At 58.8% G+C, this 26,984-nt stretch overlaps 2 protein-coding genes across 2 annotated transcripts in view; one reads left to right on the top strand and one right to left on the bottom strand.

Annotated features, from left to right (window-relative positions):
* NPHS1 (NPHS1 adhesion molecule, nephrin) overlaps positions 1-7,023 on the top strand; it is a 53,035-nt gene extending 46,012 nt beyond the window's left edge. Inside the window, 4 exon segments of the mRNA XM_078882977.1 lie at positions 311-422; positions 2,530-2,620; positions 3,208-3,335; positions 6,853-7,023. Of these exon segments, the coding sequence (XP_078739103.1) occupies positions 311-422; positions 2,530-2,620; positions 3,208-3,335; positions 6,853-6,888 (367 nt within the window). The 3' untranslated portion in view covers positions 6,889-7,023.
* A 3,161-nt stretch (positions 7,024-10,184) lies between these two features.
* LOC144952529 (valine--tRNA ligase, mitochondrial-like) overlaps positions 10,185-26,984 on the bottom strand; it is a gene marked incomplete at its 5' end in the record, with an annotated part of 41,247 nt that continues 24,447 nt past the window's right edge. Inside the window, 13 exon segments of the mRNA XM_078882976.1 lie at positions 10,185-10,616; positions 11,814-11,893; positions 11,896-11,962; positions 13,877-13,943; positions 13,945-14,056; positions 16,788-16,899; positions 18,600-18,770; positions 18,816-18,902; positions 19,342-19,497; positions 20,035-20,162; positions 21,277-21,355; positions 21,858-21,926; positions 23,883-23,987. Of these exon segments, the coding sequence (XP_078739102.1) occupies positions 10,536-10,616; positions 11,814-11,893; positions 11,896-11,962; positions 13,877-13,943; positions 13,945-14,056; positions 16,788-16,899; positions 18,600-18,770; positions 18,816-18,902; positions 19,342-19,497; positions 20,035-20,162; positions 21,277-21,355; positions 21,858-21,926; positions 23,883-23,987 (1,314 nt within the window).

The following is a 26,984-nucleotide window of genomic DNA, read 5'->3' as shown; positions in this document are numbered from 1 at the left end:
TACTGATGCTGATACTGATACTACTACTGCTGTTACTACTACTACTGCTACTACTACTGCTGCTACTGATACTACTGTTACTGCTACTACTACTAATACTGCTGCTACTACTGTTACTACTGATACTACTGTTACTACTACTACTGTTACTGCTACTACTGCTGCTACTACTACTACTGCTGCTACTACTGCTGCTACTGATACTACTGTTACTACTACTACTGCTGCTACTACTAATACTACTACTGATGCTGCTGCTGCTACTACTACTGATGCTGCTGCTGTTGTTACTGCTGCTGTTACTGCGCAGGGCCGTGGCTCCGAACCGTTACGCTCCCCACGAGGCGCTCAACCCGGCCGCCCGCAGGACGCTGCTTCTCGACAGCTGCTCGGAGCACAGCTACGAGGCCTACGGCGGCACGGTGCGAGCACCGCAGCCACAGTCACTCACCACAGTCACTCACCACCACAGCTACGAGGCCTACGGCGGCACGGTGCGAACACCGCAGCCACAGTCACTCACCACCACAGTCACTCACCACCACAGTCACTCACCACCACAGTCACTCACTACCACCACAGCTACGAGGCCTACGGCGGCACGGTGCGAACACCGCAGCCACAGTCACTCACCACCACAGTCACTCACCACCAGTCACTCACCACCAGTCACTCACTACCACCACAGCTACGAGGCCTACGGCGGCACGGTGCGAGCACCGCAGCCACAGTCACTCACCACAGTCACTACCACCACAGCTACGAGGCCTACGGCGGCACGGTGCGAGCACCGCAGCCACAGTCACTCACCACCACCACAGTCACTCACCACCACAGTCACTCACCGCAATCACTCACTACCACAGTCACTCACTACCACCACAGCTACGAGGCCTACGGCGGCACGGTGCGAGCACCGCAGCCACAGTCACTCACCACCACAGCTACGAGGCCTACGGCGGCACGGTGCGAGCACCGCAGCCACAGTCACTCACCACCACAGCTACGAGGCCTACGGCGGCACGGTGCGAGCACCGCAGCCACAGTCACTCACCACCACAGCTACGAGGCCTACGGCGGCACGGTGCGAGCACCGCAGCCACAGTCACTCACCACCACAGCTACGAGGCCTACGGCGGCACGGTGCGAGCACCGCAGCCACAGTCACTCACCACCACAGCTACGAGGCCTACGGCGGCACGGTGCGAGCACCGCAGCCACAGTCACTCACCACCACAGCTACGAGGCCTACGGCGGCACGGTGCGAGCACCGCAGCCACAGTCACTCACCACCACAGCTACGAGGCCTACGGCGGCACGGTGCGAGCACCGCAGCCACAGTCACTCACCACCACAGCTACGAGGCCTACGGCGGCACGGTGCGAGCACCGCAGCCACAGTCACTCACCACCACAGCTACGAGGCCTACGGCGGCACGGTGCGAGCACCGCAGCCACAGTCACTCACCACCACAGCTACGAGGCCTACGGCGGCACGGTGCGAGCACCGCAGCCACAGTCACTCACCACCACAGCTACGAGGCCTACGGCGGCACGGTGCGAGCACCGCTGCCACAGTCACTCACTACCACCACAGCTACGAGGCCTACGGCGGCACGGTGCGAGCACCGCAGCCACAGTCACTCACTCACCACCACAGTCACTCACTCACTACCACCACAGCTACGAGGCCTACGGCGGCACGGTGCGAGCACCGCAGCCACAGTCACTCACCACAGCCACAGTCACTCACTACCACCACAGCTACGAGGCCTACGGCGGCACGGTGCGAGCACCGCCGTCACAGTCACTCACTACCACAGCTGCTCGGAGCACAGCTACGAGGCCTACGGCGGCACGGTGAGAGCACCGCAGCCGCAGTCACTCACCACAGTCACTCACCGCAGCCACAGTCACTCACTACCACCACCACAGTCACTCACTACCGCCACGGTCAGTCACTACCACAGTCACTCACTACCACAGTCACTCACTCACCACTACCACAGTCACTCACTCACCACTACCACAGTCACTCACTGACCACCACGGTCGCTCTGCAGCGGGCAGAGTGCACGCCGCCTGCACGCCGGCCCCAACGGTGGTGGGGCCGGAGTGCAGGCGGCGTGCACTCTGCCCGCTGCAGGCGGCGTGCAGGCGGAGTGCAGGCGGCGTGCAGGCGGCGTGCAGGCGGAGTGCAGGCGGAGTGCAGGTGGCCTGCACTCTGCCCGCTGCAGGCGGCGTGCCGCCGTCGGAGAACCCGCAACAAGTAATGGAAGTCGTCAGCGGATGCGATGGACTACCGCAAGCATCTGTGTGTCTGTGTGTGTGTCTGTGTGTGTCTGTGTGTGTCTGTGTGTGTGTCTGTGTGTGTGTCTGTGTGTGTGTCTGTGTGTGTGTCTGTGTGTGTGTCTGTGTGTGTGTCTGTGTGTGTGTCTGTGTGTGTGTCTGTGTGTGTCTGTGTGTCTGTCTGTGTGTGTGTCTGTGTGTGTGTCTGTGTGTGTGTGTCTGTGTGTGTGTGTGTCTGTAGGGAGGTAGTGAGCTGTACAGCGACATCACGGGAGGGAGGTCCTCCACCCTCACCACCCAGGAGACGCTGTCCCGCACGGACAGCTACTACAGTGAGACGGCTCGCACGGCACTCACGCACACGCAGACACACACACATACACACACGCACGCAGACACACAGACACTCACGCACGCAGACACACGGACACACACACAGACAGACACACACACAGACACACACTCGCACGCACGCAGACACGCACACGCAGACACGCGCGCAGACACACACGCAGACACACACGCAGACACACACGCAGACACACATAGACACACACGCAGACACACACGCAGACACACACGCAGACACACACGCAGACACACACGCAGACACACACGCAGACACACACGCAGACACACACGCAGACACACACGCAGACACACACGCAGACACACACGCAGACACACATAGACACACACGCAGACACACACGCAGACACACACGCAGACACACACGCAGACACACACGCAGACACACATAGACACACATGCAGACACGCGCAGACACGCGCAGACACACACGCAGACACACACGCAGACACGCAGACACACGCACACAGACACACGCACATACACACACAGACAGACACACACGCACGCACACACGCGCCTTTGCCTTTGCCTCTGTGGTGCGTCACAGGCGCGGTGGACAGCTGGGCCGAGCAGCACCTGTACGAGGAGGCGACCGCCCCCTCCGACACCTCCGACACCTCCGACACCGCCCGGCCGCTCTACCAGCGAGCGCCGCGCCGTGCCGGGCTCCTCCCGGTGAGACACGCTCGGTGCGGTCGCGGTCCCGGCGTGCCCCCCCCCCCCCCCCCACACGCTCGCGGTGCGTACGGAGCGTGGCTTCCGTGTGTCCTCCCTGTTCCTTCCGTCTCCCGTGTCTTCGTGTGTCTCCAATGTGTCTCCGTGTCCCTCCTGTCTCCCGTGTCTTCGTGTGTCTCCAATGTGTCCCCGTGTCCCTCCTGTCTCCCGTGTCTTCGTGTGTCTCCAATGTGTCCCCGTGTCCCTCCTGTCTCCCGTGTCTTCGTGTGTCTCCAATGTGTCCCCGTGTCCCTCCTGTCTCCCGTGTCTTCGTGTGTCTCCAATGTGTCCCCGTGTCTTCGTGTGTCTCCAATGTGTCCCCGTGTCCCTCCTGTCTCCCGTGTCTTCGTGTGTCTCCAATGTGTCCCCGTGTCCCTCCCGTGTCTCCCGTGTCTTCGTGTGTCTCCAATGTGTCCCCGTGTCTCTCCTGTCTCCCGTGTCTTCGTGTGTCTCCAATGTGTCCCCGTGTCCCTCCTGTCTCCCGTGTCTTCGTGTGTCTCCAATGTGTCCCCGTGTCCCTCCTGTCTCCCGTGTCTTCGTGTGTCTCCAATGTGTCCCCATGTCCCTCCTGTCTCCCGTGTCTTCGTGTGTCTCCAATGTGTCCCCGTGTCCCTCTTGTCTCCCGTGTCTTCGTGTGTCTCCAATGTGTCTCCGTGTCCCTCCTGTCTCCCGTGTCTTCGTGTGTCTCCAATGTGTCCCCGTGTCCCTCCTGTCTCCCGTGTCTTCGTGTGTCTCCAATGTGTCCCCGTGTCCCTCCTGTCTCCCGTGTCTTCGTGTGTCTCCAATGTGTCCCCGTGTCCCTCCTGTCTCCCGTGTCTTCGTGTGTCTCCAATGTGTCCCCGTGTCCCTCCTGTCTCCCGTGTCTTCGTGTGTCTCCAATGTGTCCCCGTGTCTTCGTGTGTCTCCAATGTGTCCCCGTGTCCCTCCTGTCTCCCGTGTCTTCGTGTGTCTCCAATGTGTCCCCGTGTCTCTCCTGTCTCCCGTGTCTTCGTGTGTCTCCAATGTGTCCCCGTGTCCCTCCCGTGTCTCCCGTGTCTTCGTGTGTCTCCAATGTGTCCCCGTGTCCCTCCCGTGTCTCCCGTGTCTTCGTGTGTCTCCAATGTGTCCCCGTGTCCCTCCCGTCTCCCGTGTCTTCGTGTGTCTCCAATGTGTCCCCGTGTCCCTCCCGTGTCTCCCGTGTCTTCGTGTGTCTCCAATGTGTCCCCGTGTCCCTCCCGTCTCCCGTGTCTTCGTGTGTCTCCAATGTGTCCCCGTGTCCCTCCCGTCTCCCGTGTCTTCGTGTGTCTCCAATGTGTCCCCGTGTCCCTCCCGTGTCTCCCGTGTCTTCGTGTGTCTCCAATGTGTCCCCGTGTCCCTCCCGTCTCCCGTGTCTTCGTGTGTCTCCAATGTGTCCCCGTGTCCCTCCCGTGTCTCCCGTGTCTTCGTGTGTCTCCAATGTGTCCCCGTGTCCCTCCCGTGTCTCCCGTGTCTTCGTGTGTCTCCAATGTGTCCCCGTGTCCCTCCCGTGTCTTCGTGTGTCTCCAATGTGTCCCCGTGTCCCTCCCGTCTCCCGTGTCTTCGTGTGTCTCCAATGTGTCCCCGTGTCCCTCCCGTCTCCCGTGTCTTCGTGTGTCTCCAATGTGTCCCCGTGTCTCTCCCGTGTCTCCCGTGTCTTCGTGTGTCTCCAATGTGTCCCCGTGTCCCTCCCGTGTCTCCCGTGTCTTCGTGTGTCTCCAATGTGTCTCCGTGTCCCTCCTGTCTCCCGTGTCTTCGTGTGTCTCCAATGTGTCCCCGTGTCCCTCCTGTCTCCCGTGTCTTCGTGTGTCTCCAATGTGTCCCCGTGTCCCTCCTGTCTCCCGTGTCTTCGTGTGTCTCCAATGTGTCCCCGTGTCTCTCCTGTCTCCCGTGTCTTCGTGTGTCTCCAATGTGTCCCCGTGTCCCTCCTGTCTCCCGTGTCTTCGTGTGTCTCCAATGTGTCCCCGTGTCCCTCCTGTCTCCCGTGTCTTCGTGTGTCTCCAATGTGTCCCCGTGTCCCTCCTGTCTCCCGTGTCTTCGTGTGTCTCCAATGTGTCCCCGTGTCCCTCCTGTCTCCCGTGTCTTCGTGTGTCTCCAATGTGTCCCCGTGTCCCTCCTGTCTCCCGTGTCTTCGTGTGTCTCCAATGTGTCCCCGTGTCCCTCCTGTCTCCCGTGTCTTCGTGTGTCTCCAATGTGTCCCCGTGTCCCTCCTGTCTCCCGTGTCTTCGTGTGTCTCCAATGTGTCCCCGTGTCCCTCCTGTCTCCCGTGTCTTCGTGTGTCTCCAATGTGTCCCCGTGTCCCTCCTGTCTCCCGTGTCTTCGTGTGTCTCCAATGTGTCCCCGTGTCCCTCCTGTCTCCCGTGTCCTCGTGTGTCTCCAGTGTGTACCCGTGTCCCCCCTTCTCCCGTGTCTCCCGTCTGTCTCCAGTGTGTCCCCGTGTCCCTCCTGTCTCCCGTGTCTTCGTGTGTCTCCAATGTGTCCCCGTGTCCCTCCTGTCTCCCGTGTCCTCGTGTGTCTCCAGTGTGTACCCGTGTCCCCCCTTCTCCCGTGTCTCCCGTCTGTCTCCAGTGTGTCCCCGTGTCCCTCCTGTCTCCCGTGTCTTCGTGTGTCTCCAATGTGTCCCCGTGTCCCTCCTGTCTCCCGTGTCCTCGTGTGTCTCCAGTGTGTACCCGTGTCCCCCCTTCTCCCGTGTCTCCCGTCTGTCTCCAGTGTGTCCCCGTGTCCCTCCCGTCTCCCGTGTCTTCGTGTGTCTCCAATGTGTCCCCGTGTCCCTCCTGTCTCCCGTGTCTTCGTGTGTCTCCAATGTGTCCCCGTGTCCCTCCCGTCTCCCGTGTCTTCGTGTGTCTCCAATGTGTCCCCGTGTCCCTCCTGTCTCCCGTGTCTTCGTGTGTCTCCAATGTGTCCCCGTGTCCCTCCCGTCTCCCGTGTCTTCGTGTGTCTCCAATGTGTCCCCGTGTCCCTCCTGTCTCCCGTGTCTTCGTGTGTCTCCAGTGTGTACCCGTGTCCCCCCTTCTCCCGTGTCTCCCGTCTGTCTCCAATGTGTCCCCGTGTCCCTCCTGTCTCCCGTGTCTCCCGTCTGTCTCCAATGTGTCCCCGTGTCCCTCCTGTCTCCCGTGTCTTTGTGTGTCTCCAATGTGTCCCCGTGTCCCTCCTGTCTCCCGTGTCTTCGTGTGTCTCCAATGTGTCCCCGTGTTCCTCCCGTCACCCGTGTCTTCGTGTGTCTCCAATGTGTCCCCGTGTCCCCCCCTTCTCCCGTGTCCTTGTGTGTCTCCGTGTCCCTCCCGTCACCCGTGTCTTCGTGTCTCCCCAATGTGTCCCCGTGTCCCTCCCGTCACCCGTGTCTCCCGCGTGTCCCCGTGTCTCCCGCGTGTCTCCGGCGTGTCTCCCGCGTGTCTCCCGCGTGTCCCCGTGTCTCCCGCGTGTCTCCGGCGTGTCTCCGCGTCTCACGTGTCCCTCCGTGTCACCCCCCTGCGCGTGTCTCAAGGTGGAGCCCATTGAGGAGGAGCCGTTGGACCTTTGACGACGACGAGGACGATGAGGAGATGGAGGAGGATGTTGGGGTGTCCGGGGACAGGACGCTGCCCTTTGAGATGCGTGGAGACCTCGTGTAGCCCCCCCCCCCCACCCACTACCCTCCCCCACCCCCCCACTACCATCCCCCACCCCCCCACTACCCCCACCCCTCACACCCCCACCCACCCCCACACCCCCACACCACCCCCCCACCCCACCCCACCCCCACCCACTACCCCCACCCACTACCCCCACCCACTACCCCCACCACCCCCCACTACCCCACCCACTCACCCCACCCACTACCCCCACCCACACCCCCACCCACACCCCCACCACCCCCCACCCACTACCCCCACCACCCCCCACCCCCACCCACCACCCACCACCCCCCACCCCCACCCCACCCCCACCCCCACCCACACCCCCACCCCCACCCCCACCCCACCCACCCCCCACCCACCCCCCACCCCCACCCACCCACCCCCACCCCCCACCCCCACCCCCACCCACCCCCACCCCCACCCACCCCCCACCCCCACCCACACCCCCACCCCCACCCACCCACCCCCCACCCCCACCCACACCCCCCCCCCACCCCCACCCCCACCCCCACCCCCCCCACCACCCCCACCCCCACCCCCACCCCACCCCCACCCCCACCCCCACCCCCACCCCCACCCCCACCCCCACCCCCACCCCACCCCCACCCCCACCCCCACCCCACCCCCACCCCCACCCACACCCCCACCCCCACCCACCACCCCCACCCCCACCCACCCCCCACCCCACCCCACCCCCACCCACCACCCCCCCCACCCCCCACCCCCACCCCCCCACCCACACCCCCCCCACACCCCACCACCCCCACCCCCACCCCCCCCACCCCACACCCCCACCCCCCACCCCACCCCCACCCCACCACCCCCACCCCCACCCCCACCCCCACCCACAACCCCCCACCCCCACCCCCCACCCACAACCCCCACCCCCACCCCACCCACCCCCACCCACACCCCCCCCACCCCCACCCCCACCCCCACCCCACCACCCCACCCCCACCCACTACCCCCCACCCCCACCCACACCCCCACCCCCACCCCCACCCACTACCCCACCCCCACCCCACCCCCACCCACTACCCCCACCCCCACCCCCACCCCCACCCCCACCCCCACCCCACACCCCCACCCACCCCCACCCCAACCCCCACCCACTACCCCCACCCCCACCCCCACCCCCCACCCCACCCCCCCACCCACTACCCCCCACCCCACCACCCCCACTACCCCCACCCCACTACCCCCACCCACTACCCCCACCCCCACCCACTACCCCCACCCACTACCCCCACCCCACCCACTACCCCCACCCCCACCCCCACCCCCACCCACTACCCCCACCCCACCCACTACCCCCACCCACTACCCCCACCCCCACCCACTACCCCCACCCACTACCCCCACCCACTACCCCCACCCACACCCACTACCCCACCCCACCCACAACCCCCACCCCACCCACTACCCCCACCCACTACCCCCACCCACTACCCCCACCCCCACCCACTACCCCCACCCCCACCCCCACCCCCACCCCCACCCACTACCCCCACCCACTACCCCCACCCCCTACCCCACCCCCACCCCCTACCCCCACCCACTACCCCCACCCACTACCCCCACCCCCACCCACTACCCCCACCCCCTACCCCACCCCCACCCCCACCCCCTACCCCACCCCCACCCCCTACCCACACCCCCACCCACTACCCCACCCCCACCCACTACCCACACCCCCACCCCCTACCCACACCTCCACCCCCACCCCCCACCCACTACCCCACCCCCACCCACTACCCCACCCCCACCCACTACCCCACCCCCCCACCCCCACCCACTACCCCCACCCCCACCCCCACCCACTACCCACACCCCCACCCCCTACCCACACCTCCACCCCCACCCCCCACCCACTACCCCACCCCCACCCACTACCCCCCCACCCCCCCCCGCGAATCTCACAACGTGGAGGTACCCTGACTGACTGACTCACGGCAACAATAATAACGCCCACGGCTTTTATTTCATTGTCTTTTCTTTTTGCAACAAAAAATAAAGTCGGTAGTGGTCACTGCTGCATCTGCAGCTGCAGCTACTGCTGCAGCTACTGCTGCTGCAGCTGCTGCAGCTGCTGCAGCTGCTGCACCACCCAACGCCTGCACGTGCGGCCTGCTCACATTCCCAGAGTTTCATCCTTTCGCGTTCCGATGACGTACGTGTGACACCCCTTCCGATGACGTACAAACACCCCCCCCCACCCCCCCGTCCCGTTCCAATGACGCACGTCATAGGAAAAATAAATAGACGTTTCGATCGCCACGCACAAGCCCCACCGACTTCAGACGATTCGATCGGTTGATTGTGTGGCGATCGAAACGTCGTGATCAATTATTTTCTCTACTTTACCGAAAGAAGCAGAGAAAGTGAGTGAGTCTGCTAGAGGCTACGCCAGAGGTCGCAAACGGGTTTTGATTCCTTACCCGTACCTGTACCCGGCCGCACCAGGGTCGCAAACTCTCCCACTCACTCACTCACCCACCCACCCACGCACCCACTCACCCACTCACCCACCCACCCACGCACCCACTCACCCACCCACCCACGCACCCACTCACCCACCCACCCACGCACCCACTCACCCACCCACCCACGCACCCACGCACCCACTCACCCACCCACCCACGCACCCACTCACCCACCCACCCACGCACCCACTCACCCACCCACCCACGCACCCACTCACCCACCCACCCACGCACCCACGCACCCACTCACCCACCCACCCACGCACCCACTCACCCACCCACGCACCCACTCACCCACCCACGCACCCACGCACCCACTCACCCACCCACCCACGCACCCACTCACCCACCCACCCACGCACCCACCCACCCACGCACCCACTCACCCACCCACCCACGCACCCACTCACCCACCCACCCACGCACCCACTCACCCACCCACCCACGCACCCACTCACCCACCCACCCACGCACCCACTCACCCACCCACCCACGCACCCACTCACCCACCCACCCACGCACCCACTCACCCACCCACCCACGCACCCACTCACCCACCCACCCACGCACCCACTCACCCACCCACCCACGCACCCACTCACCCACCCACCCACGCACCCACTCACCCACCCACCCACGCACCCACTCACCCACCCACCCACGCACCCACTCACCCACCCACCCACCCACGCACCCACTCACCCACCCACCCACCCACTCACTCACTCACCCACTCACTCACTCACTTACTGGCCGGGTACGGGTAGCCGGGTATCAGGTAGGGTACGGGTATCGGGTACCCGATTGCGACCTCTGGGATGAAGCCATGTTGCAGGCGCGGGTGGGTTGATTCTAGGAACTTGAATTGTGAGAAGAGACAAGACGTTGGGAAATGAGTGACAAACGGTGACTCACCAGTGACTCACGGTCTACCCGTACCCGGCCGCACCAGGGTCGCAAACGGGTAAGGGTATCGGGTACCCGGTTGCGACCTCTGGGCTACGCTGGGGGAGGGGGGGGGCGTTGAGGGCCTTTGGCCTACTCCCTCCGTCGTCGGCGTGCGGTCGTCAGCCCCCTCGCGTGGCCGCGTCACGGAGGTGCTCCAGCAGCCTGTCCAGCCCAGACACCTCCTTCTGCAGAGCCTCCATCTGCAAGGCCATGACCACGCGGTCAGCTCCGACACCACCAACACCACTACCCAGCCCGGATGTACCACCACCACCCAGCCCAGATCCACCACCCAGCCCGGATCCACCACCACCACCCAGGATCCACTGCCGCTCGCTCAGTGTATAGTGTAGTGGTGAGTGTAGTGTGTAGTGTAATATATAATGTAGTCTAGTGTAGTATATAATGTAGTGTATAGTGTAGTGTATAGTAGTGTAGTATATAGTGTGTAGTGTGTAGTTATATAATGTAGTGTAGAGTGTAGTGTAGTTGTAGTATATAATGTATATAATGTAGTGTATAGTGTAGTGTGTAGTGTATAATGTAGTATATAGTGTAGTATATAATGTAGTGTATAATGTAGTATGTAGTATATAATGTAGTGTGTAGTATATAATGTAGTGTAGTATATAATGTAGTGCAGTATATAGTGTATAATGTAGTGTATAGTGTAGTATGTAGTGTATAGTGTAGTATATAGTGTATAATGTAGTGTATAGTGTTAGTATGTAGTGTATAATGTAGTATATAGTGTAGTATATATGTAGTGTATAATGTAGTATATAGTGTAGTATGTAGTGTGTAGTATATAATGTAGTGTATAATGTAGTATGTAGTATATAGTGTAGTATATAGTGTAGTATGTAGTGTGTAGTATATAATGTAGTGTATAATGTATGTAGTATATAGTGTAGTGTATGTAGTGTAGTGTGTAGTATATAATGTAGTGTATAATGTAGTATGTAGTATATAGTGTAGTATGTAGTGTAGTGTGTAGTATATAATGTAGTGTATAATGTAGTATGTAGTATATAGTGTAGTATGTAGTGTGTAGTATATAATGTAGTGTATAATGTAGTATGTAGTATATAGTGTAGTATATAGTGTAGTATGTAGTGTGTAGTATATAATGTAGTGTATAATGTAGTATGTAGTATATAGTGTAGTATATAGTGTAGTATGTAGTGTGTAGTATATAATGTAGTGTATAATGTAGTATGTAGTATATAGTGTAGTATATAGTGTAGTATGTAGTGTGTAGTATATAATGTAGTGTATAATGTAGTATGTAGTATATAGTGTAGTATATAGTGTAGTATGTAGTGTATAATGTAGTATATAGTGTAGTATATAGTGTAGTATGTAGTGTGTAGTATATAATTGTAGCGTAGGGCGACCTGCGCACGGTGCTCTTGCCGCGTACTCTCCGGCGTGGCGCGCCGGTAGCCCTCGTCACCGTCCCTCCTGCGTGCGGCACCAGCCGGAACAACGCCCGCTCCCTGGCGGCACCCAGACGGCGCAGCTCCCGCTCGTAGTCCACCACGCCCTGGCCAGCAACAACAATCAACAACAATCGACAACAACAATCATCAACAACAACAATCGACAACAACACCATCACGCTGCCCCCGTGATTCGATCCCCTCCCCGATGCGTCTTCCGCTTGATGTCCGATTAGCGCGGTTGGTTACGCACGGTGCGAAAGAAGTTAAATATTGATACACTACACTACATACTACACAATACACTACACTATACACTACTATACACTACTACACTACACTACTATACACTACACTATACACTACTATACACTACACTACTATACACTACACTATACACTACTATACACTACACTACAATACACTACACCACTATACACTACACTATACACTACACTACTATACACTACACTATACACTACTATACACTACACTATACACTACACTATACACTACACTACACTAAACACCACTACACTAAACTACACTACTATACACTACACTACTATACACTACACTATACACTACTATACACTACACTATACACTACATACTACACGATACACTACACATTACACTACTATACAATACACTACTATACACACTCCACTACTATACACTACATTACACACTACACAACACACTACACAACACACTACACTATACACTACACGATACACTACACTATACACTACACGATACACTACACTATACACTACACACTATACTATATACTACACTACTATACACTACACTCTACACTACTATACACTACACTATATACTACACTATACACTACTATACACTACTATACACCACTACTATACACTACACTATACACTACACTATACACTACACACTACTATACACTACACTATACACTACACTATACACTACACACTACTATACACTGCACTATACACTACACTATACACTACACACTACTATACACTACACTATACACTACACTACTATAGACTACACTACTATACACTACACTACTATACACTACACTACTATACACTACACTACTATACACTACACTACTATACACTACACTACTATACACTATACACTACACTACTATACACTACACTACACATTACACTACTATACAATACACTACACTACTATACACACTCCACTACTATACACTACTATACACTAAACACTGCTATACACTACACTACTATACACACTACACTACTATACACTGCACTATACACTGCACTATACACTACACTACTACACTACACTACTATACACACTACACTACTATGAACTACACACTACACTACTATACACACTACACTACTACACACTACACTATATACACCACTACTATACACTACAGTACTTTACACTACACTATTATACACACTACACTATACTACATACTACACTACTATACACTACACTATACACTACTATACACACTACACTACTATACACTACAATACACACGACACTACAATACACACGACACTACTATACACTACACGACTACACTACAATACACACTGCACAATACCCTACGCTACTTTAATTACACTATTTAATAAAATTGAAAACTAATTTCTTTACAACTTCTTCTTGTTGCTGAGTTTAGTTTGTTGTCCCTCCCCTCCCCCGCTCACCTCCGATTGGCTACATTTGGCTACCTCACGTTGCCAAACGCACACATACACACACACGTACGCTCGCACACACACGTATACACACACGCACACGCGCTCTCCCCCCCCCCACCTTGCCCACCACGTGACCCTCCCCCCTGGCCCCCCCCCCCCACCACGTGACCCGCCCTGCCCCCCCCCCCAGCTCACCACGTGACCCCCCCCCCACCACGTGACCCCCCCCCCGCCCCCCCCCCTGCCCACCACGTGACCCCCCCCCGCCCCCCCCCCTGCCCACCACGTGACCCGCCCCGCCCCCAGCCCACCACGTGACCCTCCCACCTGTAGAGGCAGGTAGACGGTGGCGACCCCGCCGGGCGCCACGGCTCCAGCGCAGCGTCCCGCCGGGGGGGGGGGCGGCCGCCAGCGGGCGCAGCTCCCGGCAGCGGCAGAGGGCGCAGAGCGGCGCGGCGAGGGCGGAGAGCACGTGGGAGGCGCGCTCACTGCCTGCCTCCACCAGCACTGTGACACACACACAGTGACACACACACGCAGTGACACACACAGAGACACACACAGTGACACACACACACAGTGACACGCACACAGTGACACAAGGCGCGCTCACTGCCTGCCTCCACCAGCACTGTGACACACACTGTGACACACACACGCAGTGACACACACAGAGACACACACACAGTGACACACACAGAGACACACACACACAGTGACACGCACACAGTGACACAAGGCGCGCTCACTGCCTGCCTCCACCAGCACTGTGACACACACAGTGACACACACACACAGTGACACACACACACAGTGACACACACGCAGTGACACACACGCAGTGACACACACAGAGACACACACACAGTGACACACACACAGTGACACACACACACAGAGACACACACACGCAGTGACACACACAGAGACACACGCACAGTGACACAAGGCACGCTCACTCCCTGCCTCCACCAGCACTGTGACACACACAGTGACACACACAGTGACACACACACAGTGACACACACAGAGACACACGTGCAGTGACACAAGGCACGCTCACTGCCTGCCTCCACCAGCACTGTGACACACACAGTGACACACACACGCAGTGACACACACAGAGACACACAGTGACACACACGCGCAGTGACACACACAGAGACACACACACAGTGACACACACAGAGACACACACGCAGTGACACACACAGAGACACACACACAGTGACACACACACGCAGTGACACACACAGAGACACACACACAGTGACACACACGCGCAGTGACACACACAGAGACACACACAGTGACACACACACGCAGTGACACACACAGTGACACACACACGCAGTGACACACACAGAGACACACACACAGTGACACAAGGCACGCTCACTCCCTGCCTCCACCAGCACTGTGACACACACACACGCACAGTGACACACACAGAGACACACACACAGTGACACACACAGAGACACACACGCAGTGACACACACAGAGACACACACACAGTGACACACACACGCAGTGACACACACACGCAGTGACACACACACAGTGACACACACGCGCAGTGACACACACAGAGACACACACACAGTGACACAAGGCACGCTCACTGCCTGCCTCCACCAGCACTGTGACACACACACAGTGACACACACAGAGACACACACAGTGACACACACACACACAGTGACACACACGCAGTGACACACACACGCAGTGACACACACAGAGACACACACACAGTGACACAAGGCACGCTCACTGCCTGCCTCCACCAGCACTGTGACACGCACACACAGTGACACACACACACAGTGACACACACACGCAGTGACACACACAGAGACACACACACAGTGACACAAGGCACGCTCACTCCCTGCCTCCACCAGCACTGACACGCACACGCAGTGACACACAGTGACACACAGTGACACACACACACACACAGTGACACACACACACAGTGACACACACACAGTGACACACACACAGTGACACAAGGCACGCTCACTCCCTGCCTCCACCAGCACTGTGACACACACACACGCACAGTGACACACGCAGTGACACACACAGTGACACACACACAGTGACACAGTGACACGCAGTGACACACACACACAGTGACACAAGGCGCGCTCACTCCCTGCCTCCACCATCACTGTGACACACACGCAGTGACACGCACAGTGACACACACACAGTGACACACACACAGTGACACACAGTGACACACAGAGACACACAGTGACACACACACGCAGTGACACACACACAGTACACACACACAGTGACACACACACAGTGACACACAAACACACAACAACAACAACAACCGCCATTCGCCACTAAGTGGCGGTGACGTCACCACGACGCTTGTGCCAGGCCAAGTGCACCTTGAGGCCACGTGAAGTGTCGAACGCCCGCTGGCAGAAGGTCACAGGGCAGACCCAGCAGGTGCCACGGGTCGACTGACTGAGACGACTGAGATGACTGGCTGATGCACCACCTGTGCCCCCTACTGTGCCAACTTGCTGTGCTTTAGCCACCCGGCGCTCCACTCGTTGTTGTGAGCGTCGCTCCTCCGCCCTCCGTTGTCGTTGGCGACTGCCTCCAACTGCCCAGTAGCGTCCTTCACGAGCCTCCTCCACAGAGGCCGATCTTGTGTGGCTCTGTGTGTCTCTGTGTGTCTGTGTGTCACTGTGTGTCACTGTGTGTCTCTGTGTGTTTCTGTGTGTCGCTGTGTGTCGCTGTGTGGTAGTGTGTGTCGCTGGGTGTCTTTGTGTGTCTCTGTATGTCTTTGTGTGTCACTGTGTGTCTCTGTGTGTCTCCTCTGTGAGTCTCTGTGTGTCTCTGCGTGTCTCTGCGTGTCTCTGCGTGTCTCAGCGTGTCACTGCATGTCTCTGCGTGTCTCAGTGTCTCTGCGTGTCTCTGCGTGTCTCTGCGTATCTCCGTGTGTCTCAGCCTGGCTCTGTGAGTCTCTGCGTGTCTCTGCGTGTCACTGAGTGTCTCAGCATGACTATGTGTGTCTCAGTGTGTCTCTGTGTGTCTGTGTGTCTCAGCCTGGCTCAGCGTGGTGCTGTGTCTCTGTGTGTCTCTGTGTCTCTGTGTGTGTCTGTCTCTACGTGTCTGTGTGTCTCTGTGTCTCTGTGTGTCTCAGCCTGGCTCTGTGTGTCTCTGCGTGTCTCTGCGTGTCTCTGCGTGTCTCTGCGCGTCTCACGTGGGGGTCGCTCCCTGGTGAGGCCGTGCTGAGCCCGCAGCGTCCGCACCGTCCTCACCACCTCCATCATCAGCTCCACGTCCTCCTCCACGGCGGGAGACAGCCAGCCGGCCTGCACACACACAAAGACAAAGGTCCCCCGTGTAGCCTCAACAAACTGTAGGGGCAAGTGCTGTTAGCTGGCAGAACCTGTGAAGGCCGGAACGGCATACGAGGGGGTGGGGTGGCCAGCACCACGCCCGACCGCCTTTGTCTCCCCAGTACCTACCGCACCAGGTACTCATTTTGATGCTGAGTTGACCTAGGGGAGGCCCAGGACCGGTTCAGATGATCGTCACTGGTGTTGGGCGTGAGCGGGAATCGAACCCGGGTCGCTGGGTTCGTAGCGCAGCGTAGCGCTAACCACTACACCACACGCACATGCACACACGCACACACGCACGCACGCACACGCACACACGCACACACGCACACACGCACACGCACACACGCACACGCACACACACGCACACACGCACGCACACACACCACTACACCACACGCACGCACACACGCACACCACACACACCACTACACCACACGCACATGCACACACACGCACACCACACACACCACTACACCACACGCACATGCACACACACACACACGCACACACGCACGCACACATGCTAGATGCAGGAGGTCATGAGACAGACCTAGGTGGTGCCATGGGGGTCGACTGCTGTGCCAGGCTAGGTGCAGGAGGAGGTCACGGGACAGACCCAGCAGGTGCCATTGGTCGACTGCTGTGCCAGGCTAGGTGCATGAGGAGGAGGTCACGGGACAGACCCAGCAGGTGCCATTGGTCGACTGCTGTGCCAGGCTAGGTGCATGAGGAGGAGGTCATGGGACAGACCCAGCAGGTGCCATTGGTAGACTGCTGTGCCAGGCTAGGTGCATGAGGAGGAGGTCACGGGACAGACCCAGCAGGTGCCATTGGTCGACTGCTGTGCCAGGCTAGGTGCATGAGGAGGAGGTCACGGGACAGACCCAGGCGGTTCCATGGGGGTCGACTGCTGTGCCAGGCTAGGTGCATGAGGAGGAGGTCACGGGACAGACACAGCAGGTGCTGTGGGTTGACTGCTGTGCCAGGCTAGGTGCACGAGGAGGAGGTCACGTGACAGACCCAGCAGGTGCCATGGGTTGACTGCTGTGCCAGGCTAGGTGCAGGAGGAGGTCACGGGACAGACCCAGCAGGTGCCATGGGTTGACTGCTGTGCCAGGCTAGGTGCACGAGGAGGAGGTCACGGGACAGACCCAGCAGGTGCCATGGGTTGTACTGCTGTGCCAGGCTAGGTGCACGAGGAGGAGGTCACGGGACAGACCCAGCAGGTGCTGTGGGTTGACTGCTGTACCAGGCTAGGTGCAGGAGGAGGACACGGGACAGACCCAGCAGGTGCTGTGGGTTGACTGCTGTGCCAGGCTAGGTGCATGAGGAGGAGGTCACGGGACAGACCCAGCAGGTGCTGTGGGTCGACTGCCGTGCCAGGCTAGGTGCATGAGGAGGAGCTCACGGTACAGACCCAGGTGGTGCCACGAGTTGACTGCTGTGCCAGGCTAGGTGCATGAGGAGGAGGTCACGGGATGGACCCAGCAGGTGCCATGGCAGGTCGACTGCTGTACCAGGCTAGGTGCAGGAGGGGGAGGTCACGTGACAGCCCTAGGTGCTATGAGTTGACTCCGGTGCCAGGCTAGGTGCAGGAGGAGGTCACGTGACAGCCCTAGGTGCTATGAGTTGACTCCCGTGCCAGGCTAGGTGCACGAGGAGCTCACCACGAGCTCGTCGCCGGGAAAGGCGGCGACACAGAGGCTGGGCGCCGCGTCGCGGGCGTGCCGCGGGTGCCGCTGCCACAGCTCCTCCGCCACGAAGGGCGCCAGCGGCGCCAGCAGCCGCAGGCCGACCTCGACGGCGACGTGGAGGGCGCCCAGCGTCACCCTCGCCTCCTCCACCACCCTCGCCTGCTCCACCCTCGCCTCCTCCACCACCGCCTCCTCCACCGCCTCCACCGCCGCCTCGCTCGAACCGCCGGCGCTGCTGGTAGCAGCAGCAGCAGCCAGAACCGGCTTCACAGACTCCTGCACGACGGGAGGGGGAGGGGGTGTGTAAGCGTCTACTGTAGGCGTGTATCGCAATAGCATATACCCTTACACGCGTACTGTATGCGTGTGCCGTACCGCGTGTCCCGTGCGTGCGTACCGCGTGTACCGCGTGTACCGTACCGCGTGTACCGTACCGCGCGTACCGTACCGCGCGTACCGTACCGCGCGTACCGTACCGCGCGTACCGTACCGTACCGCGTGTACCGTACCGCGCGTACCGTACCGCGCGTACCGTACCGCGCGTACCGTACCCCGCGTACCGTACCGTACCGCGTGTACCGTACCGCGCGTACCGTACCGCGCGTACCGTACCGCGCGTACCGTACCCCGCGTACCGTACCGTACCGCGTGTACCGTACTGCGTGTACCGTACCGCGCGTACCGTACCGCGCGTACCGTACCGCGTGCACCGTACCAGGTAGACGTCACAGACGTCGTGCAGCCACAGGGCGTGCACGGCGCTGGCGGCCGCCGGGAAGGCGAGGCCACGGAGCGCCGCGTTGGAGGCCCTCACCGCCACCGCCACGCGGGACAGCAGCCACGCCGGCATGCCGGCACCCTCCACCACCACCTGCAACCACCACCGCCACAACCACCACCACCACCACAACCACCACAATCAACTACAACCACCACCACCATCACAATCAACTACAACCATCACAATCAACTACAACCACCACCACCACCACAACCACAATCATCACAATCAACTACAACCACCACCACCACCACCACAATCACCACAACCACCACAATCACCACCACAACCACCACAATCACCACCACCACCATCACAATCAACTACAACCACCACCACCACAATCACATACAACCACCACCACCACAATCACATACAACCACCACCACCACCTACAACCACCACCACCACAATCACCACAACAACTACCACCACAATCACCACCACCACCACAATCACCACAATCACCTACAACCACCACAATCAACTACAACCACCACCACAATCACCAACAACCACTACCACCACAACCACCCACAACCGCCTACAACCACCACCACAACAACCACAACCACAACCACCAACACAACAACCACCACGACCACACGGTGCGTGCGAGCCCCTCACCCCGGCGAGCGGCGCTGGTGAGTAGTGGGGCCCCAGTGCCCTCTGGGTAAAGTGGAAGGCGTTCCATACTTTGTTGCAGAAGTGTCTCCAGCCGAGGACAGTCGCCACGTCCACACTCACCTCGTCGCCTGCCGCGGTGAGGAGGGAGAGGGACGTGGTGAGGAGGGAGAGAGACGTGGTGAGGGGGGAGAGAGACGTGGTGAGGAGGGAGAGAGACGTGGTGAGGGGGGAGAGAGACGTGGTGAGGAGGGAGAGAGACGCCGTGGTGAGGAGGGAGAGAGACGCCGTGGTGAGGAGGGAGAGAGACGCCGTGGTGAGGGGGGAGAGAGACGTGGTGAGGAGGGAGAGAGACGCCGTGGTGAGGGGGGAGAGAGACGCCGTGGTGAGGGGGGAGAGAGACGTGGTGAGGGGGGAGAGAGACGTGGTGAGGGGGGAGAGAGACGTGGTGAGGGGGGAGAGAGACGCCGTGGTGAGGGGGGAGAGAGACGTGGTGAGGGGGGAGAGAGACGTGGTGAGGGGGGAGAGAGACGTGGTGAGGGGGGAGAGAGACGCCGTGGTGAGGGGGGAGAGAGACGCCGTGGTGAGGGGTACGCTGTATGTACTGTGTGTGTACTGTGTGTGTACTGTGTGTGTGTACTGTGTGTGTACTGTGCGTGTGTACTGTGCGTGTGTACATACTGTGTGTGTGTGCTGTGTGTACTGTGTGTGTGTGCTGTGTGTGCTGTGTGTGCTGTGTGTACTGTGTGTGTACTGTGCGTGTGTACTGTGTGTGTACATACTGTGTGTGTGTGCTGTGTGTACTGTGTGTGTGTGCTGTGTGTGCTGTGTGTGCTGTGTGTACTGTGTGTGTGTACTGTGTGTACTGCGCGTGCACTGTGTTTGTGTACTGCGCGTGCACTGTGTGTGTGTACTGTGCGTGTACTGTGTGTGTGTGCTATGTGTGTGCTGTGTGTGTACTGTGTGTGTGTGTACTGTGTGTGTGTACTTTGTGTGTGTACTGTGTGTGTACTGTGTGTACTGTGTGTGTGTACTGTGTGTACTGTGTGTATACTGTGTGTATACTGTGCGTGCACTGTGTGTGTGTACTGTGTGTACTGTGTGTGTGTACTGTGTGTGTGTGTACTGTGTGTGTGTGTACTGTGTGTGTGTACTGTGTGTATACTGTGCGTGCACTGTGTGTGTGTACTGTGTGTACTGTGTGTACTGTGTGTACTGTGTGTGTGTACTGTATGTGTACTGTACCGGTGGTGCGGAGTGAGTAGAGTGCCAGGCGTAGGCCGTCCGCTCCACTCTCTGGGATCCCGCACGGAAACTCCTTCCTCTGTGTGGGGAGGGTGGTGAGGGTGGTGGTGAGGGTGGTGGTGAGGGTGGTGAGGGTGGTGGTGAGGGTGGTGAGGGTGGTGGTGAGGGTGGTGGTGAGGGTGGTGGTGAGGGTGGTGGTGGTGGTGGTGAGGATGAGGGTGGTGAGGATGAGGGTGGTAAGGGTGGTGGTGAGGGTGGTGGTGAGTGTGGTGGTGGTGAGGGTGGTGGTGAGGGTGGTGAGGGTGGTGGTGAGGGTGGTGGTGAGGGTGGTGGTGAGCGTGAGGGCGGTGGTGGTGGTGAGCATGGTGGTGAGGGTGGTGGTGAGCGTGGTGGTGAGGGTCGTGAGAGTTGTTGTTGGTTGTAGTTGTGTGTTGCTGGTTATTGTTGTTGTTGCTGGTTGTTGTTGTTGCTGGTTGTTGTTGTTGCTGGTTGTTGTTGTTGTTGGTTGTTGTTGTTGGTTGTTGTTGTTGCTGGTTGTTGTTGTTGGTTGTTGTTGTTGTTGTTGGTTGTTGTTGTCTCACCTGCCCCTCCTCCGCTGTTTTCAACTCTCTGGGGTCCAAGTTTCCCGCGCGAAGTTTCCTCTGCAGATCCTGCGGAGAGAGAAATACTCACAAACATCACCATCATCATCACCAACATCACCATCATCACCATCATCATCATCACCAACATCATCATCACCAACATCATCATCACCAACATCACCATCATCACCATCATCATCATCACCAACATCATCATCACCAACATCATCATCACCAACATCACCATCATCACCATCATCATCATCACCAACATCATCATCACCAACATCATCATCACCAACATCACCATCATCACCATCATCATCATCACCAACATCATCATCACCAACATCATCATCACCAACATCACCATCATCACCATCATCACCAACATCACCATCATCACCATCATCACCAACATCATCACCATCAACATCATCACCAACATCATCATCGTCACCACCAACATCATCGTCATCATCATCACCATCATCATCACCATCATCATCACTACTACCATCATCATCACCATCATCACCAACATCATCATCATCACCATCACCAACATCATCATCATCATCACCAACATCATCATCATCATCATCACCATCATCATCACCAACATCATCATCATCATCACCAACATCATCACCATCAACATCACCACCATCATCACCACCATCATCATCATCACCATCATCATCACCACCATCATCACCAACATCATCATCATCACCATCATCATCATCACCAACATCATCATCATCATCACCAACATCATCATCATCATCACCACCATCATCATCATCAACATTGTGGTGGCGGGCGTGGTCGTGGCGGCGTAGTGGTGGGGGTGGTGGTGGTGGTGGGCGTAGTGGTGGTGGCGGTGGTGGGCGTGGTGGTGGTGTTGGCGGTGGTGGTGGCGGTGGGTGTAGTGGTGGTGGTGGTGGCGGTGGTGGTGGTGGTGGTGGCGGTGGGCGTAGTGGTGGTGGCGGTGGTGGGCGTGGTGGTGGTGTTGGCGGTGGTGGTGGTGGTGGCGGTGGTGGTGGTGGTGGTGGCGGTGGGCGTAGTGGTGGTGGCGGTGGTGGTGTTGGCGGTGGTGGTGGTGGTGGCGGTGGTGGGCGTGGTGGTGGTGGTGGCGGTGGTGGTGGCGGTGGGCGTGGTGGTGGTGTTGGCGGTGGTGGTGGTGGTGGCGGTGGGTGTAGTGGTGGTGGTGGTGGCGGTGGTGGTGGCGGTGGGCGTAGTGGTGGTGGCGGTGGTGGGCGTGGTGGTGGTGTTGGCGGTGGTGGTGGTGTTGGCGGTGGTGGGCGTGGTGGTGGTGTTGGCGGTGGTGGTGGTGGTGGCGGTGGTGGTGGTGGTGGCGGTGGGCGTAGTGGTGGTGGCGGTGGTGGGCGTGGTGGTGGTGTTGGCGGTGGTGGCGGTGGTGGCGGTGGGTGTAGTGGTGGTGGTGGTGGCGGTGGTGGTGGTGGCGGTGGGCGTAGTGGTGGTGGCGGTGGTGGGCGTGGTGGTGGTGTTGGCGGTGGTGGCGGTGGTGGCGGTGGGTGTAGTGGTGGTGGTGGTGGCGGTGGTGGTGGTGGCGGTGGGCGTAGTGGTGGTGGCGGTGGTGGGCGTGGTGGTGGTGTTGGCGGTGGTGGTGGTGTTGGCGGTGGTGGGCGTGGTGGTGGTGTTGGCGGTGGTGGTGGTGGTGGCGGTGGGTGTAGTGGTGGTGGTGGTGGCGGTGGTGGTGGCGGTGGGCGTAGTGGTGGTGGCGGTGGTGGGCGTGGTGGTGGTGGTGGCGGTGGTGGGCGTGGTGGTGGTGGTGGCGGTGGTGTTGGCGGTGGTGGCGGTGGTGGCGGTGGGTGTAGTGGTGGTGGTGGTGGCGGTGGTGGTGGTGGTGGTGGCGGTGGGCGTAGTGGTGGTGGCGGTGGTGGGCGTGGTGGTGGTGTTGGCGGTGGTGGTGGTGGTGGCGGTGGTGGGCGTGGTGGTGGTGTTGGCGGTGGTGGTGGTGGTGGCGGTGGGTGTAGTGGTGGTGGTGGTGGTTACGGGTAGAGAGGCTCCGTGGATGACGTCCATGGGGTCGATGACGTTCCCCAGCGATTTGCTCATCTTCCTCCCGCGAGCGTCACGCACCATGGCGTGGAAATACAGCTGCAGAGACAAAGGCGCCCCAGGTAGCCTTCAACACACTGTCGCGGCAAGTGCAGGGAGACTGGGTGAGTAGGTGGGTGAGTAGGTGGGTGAGTGAGTAGATTGGGTGAGTAGGTGGGTGAGTAGGTGGGTGAGTAGGTGGGTGAGTAGGTGGGTGAGCAGGTGGGTGAGTAGGTGGGTGAGTAGGTGGGTGAGTAGGTGGGTGAGTAGATGGGTGAGTAGGTAGGTGAGTGGGTGGGTGAGTAGGTGGGTGAGCAGGTGGGTGAGTAGATGGGTGAGTAGGTGGGTGAGTAGATGGGTGAGTAGGTGGGTGAGTAGGTGGGTGAGTAGGTGGGTGAGCAGGTGGGTGAGTAGGTGGGTGAGTAGATTGGGTGAGTAGGTGGGTGAGCAGGTGGGTGAGCAGGTGGGTGAGTAGGTGGGTGAGTAGATGGGTGAGTAGGTGGGTGAGTAGATGGGTGAGCAGGTGGGTGAGTAGGTGGGTGAGCAGGTGGGTGAGTAGGTGGGTGAGTAGGTGGGTGAGCAGGTGGGTGAGTAGGTGGGCGAGTAGGTGGGCGAGTAGGTGGATGAGTAGGTGGGTGAGTAGGTGGGTGAGTAGGTGGGTGAGTAGGTGGGTGAGTAGATGGGTGAGTAGGTGGGTGAGTAGGTGGGTGAGTAGGTGGGTGAGTAGATGGGTGAGTAGATGGGTGAGTAGGTGGGTGAGTAGGTGGGTGAGTAGGTGGGTGAGCAGGTGGGTGAGTAGATGGGTGAGTAGGTGGGTGAGTAGATGGGTGAGTAGGTGGGTGAGTAGGTGGGTGAGTAGGTGGGTGAGTAGATTGGGTGAGTAGGTGGGTGAGCAGGTGGGTGAGTAGGTGGGTGAGTAGGTGGGTGAGTAGGTGGGTGAGTAGGTGGGTGAGTAGGTGGGCGAGTAGGTGGGCGAGTAGGTGGATGAGTAGATGGGTGAGTAGGTGGGTGAGTAGGTGGGTGAGTAGGTGGGTGAGCAGGTGGGTGAGTAGGTGGGCGAGTAGGTGGGCGAGTAGGTGGATGAGTAGATGGGTGAGTAGGTGGGTGAGTAGGTGGGTGAGTAGGTGGGTGAGTAGGTGGGTGAGTAGGTGGGTGAGTAGGTGGGTGAGTAGGTGGGTGAGTAGATGGGTGAGTAGATGGGTGAGTAGGTGGGTGAGTAGGTGGGTGAGTAGGTGGGTGAGCAGGTGGGTGAGTAGATGGGTGAGTAGGTGGGTGAGTAGATGGGTGAGTAGGTGGGTGAGTAGGTGGGTGAGTAGGTGGGTGAGTAGATTGGGTGAGTAGGTGGGTGAGCAGGTGGGTGAGTAGGTGGGTGAGTAGGTGGGTGAGTAGATGGGTGAGTAGGTGGGTGAGTAGATGGGTGAGCAGGTGGGTGAGTAGGTGGGTGAGCAGGTGGGTGAGTAGGTGGGTGAGTAGGTGGGTGAGCAGGTGGGTGAGTAGGTGGGCGAGTAGGTGGGCGAGTAGGTGGATGAGTAGGTGGGTGAGTAGGTGGGTGAGTAGGTGGGTGAGTAGGTGGGTGAGTAGGTGGGTGAGTAGGTGGGTGAGTAGGTGGGCGAGTAGGTGGGCGAGTAGGTGGATGAGTAGGTGGGTGAGTAGGTGGGTGAGTAGGTGGGTGAGTAGGTGGGTGAGTAGGTGGGTGAGTAGGTGGGTGAGTAGGTGGGTGAGTAGGTGGGTGAGTAGATGGGTGAGTAGATGGGTGAGTAGGTGGGTGAGTAGGTGGGTGAGTAGGTGGGTGAGCAGGTGGGTGAGTAGATGGGTGAGTAGGTGGGTGAGTAGATGGGTGAGTAGGTGGGTGAGTAGGTGGGTGAGTAGGTGGGTGAGTAGATTGGGTGAGTAGGTGGGTGAGCAGGTGGGTGAGTAGGTGGGTGAGTAGGTGGGTGAGTAGGTGGGTGAGTAGGTGGGTGAGTAGGTGGGCGAGTAGGTGGGTGAGTAGGTGGGTGAGTAGGTGGGTGAGTAGGTGGGTGAGCAGGTGGGTGAGTAGATGGGTGAGTAGGTGGGTGAGTAGATGGGTGAGTAGGTGGGTGAGTAGGTGGGTGAGTAGGTGGGTGAGTAGGTGGGTGAGTAGCTGAGTGAGTAGATGGGTGAGTAGATGGGTGAGTAGATGGGTGAGTAGATGGGTGAGTAGGTGGGTGAGTAGATGGGTGAGTAGGTGGGTGAGTAGGTGGGTGAGTAGATTGGGTGAGTAGGTGGGTGAGTAGGTGGGTGAGTAGATTGGGTGAGTAGGTGGGTGAGTAGATGGGTGAGTAGATGGGTGAGTAGATGGGTGAGTAGGTGGGTGAGTAGATGGGTGAGTAGGTGGGTGAGTAGGTGGGTGAGTAGATTGGGTGAGTAGGTGGGTGAGTAGGTGGGTGAGTAGATTGGGTGAGTAGGTGGGTGAGTAGATGGGTGAGTAGGTGGGTGAGTAGGTGGGTGAGTAGGTGGGTGAGTAGGTGGGTGAGTAGGTGGGTGAGCAGGTGGGTGAGTAGGTGGGTGAGTAGGTGGGTGAGTAGGTGGGTGAGTAGGTGGGCGAGTAGATTGGGTGAGTAGGTGGGTGAGTAGGTGGGTGAGTAGATTGGGTGAGTAGGTGGGTGAGTAGATTGGGTGAGCAGGTGGGTGAGTAGGTGGGTGAGTAGGTGGGCGAGTAGATGGGTGAGTAAATGGGTGAGTGGGTGGGTGAGTAGATGGGTGAGTAGGTGGGTGAGTAGGTGGGTGAGTAGGTGGGTGAGTAGGTGGGTGAGTAGGTGGGTGAGTAGGTGGGTGAGTAGGTGGGTGAGTAGGTGGGTGAGTAGGTGGGTGAGTAGGTGGGTGAGTAGCTGAGTGAGTAGATGGGTGAGTAGATGGGTGAGTAGGTGGGTGAGTAGGTGGGTGAGTAGGTGGGTGAGTAGCTGAGTGAGTAGATGGGTGAGTAGGTGGGTGAGTAGGTGGGTGAGTAGATGGGTGAGTAGGTGGGTGAGTAGATGGGTGAGTAGATGGGTGAGTAGGTGGGTGAGTAGGTGGGTGAGTAGGTGGGTGAGTAGGTGG

The sequence above is a fragment of the Lampetra fluviatilis genome, chromosome 68 (genome assembly GCF_964198595.1).
Source record: "Lampetra fluviatilis chromosome 68, kcLamFluv1.1, whole genome shotgun sequence".
Lineage (NCBI taxonomy): Eukaryota > Metazoa > Chordata > Hyperoartia > Petromyzontiformes > Petromyzontidae > Lampetra > Lampetra fluviatilis.
This window is presented reverse-complemented; position numbering and strand designations above follow the sequence as displayed.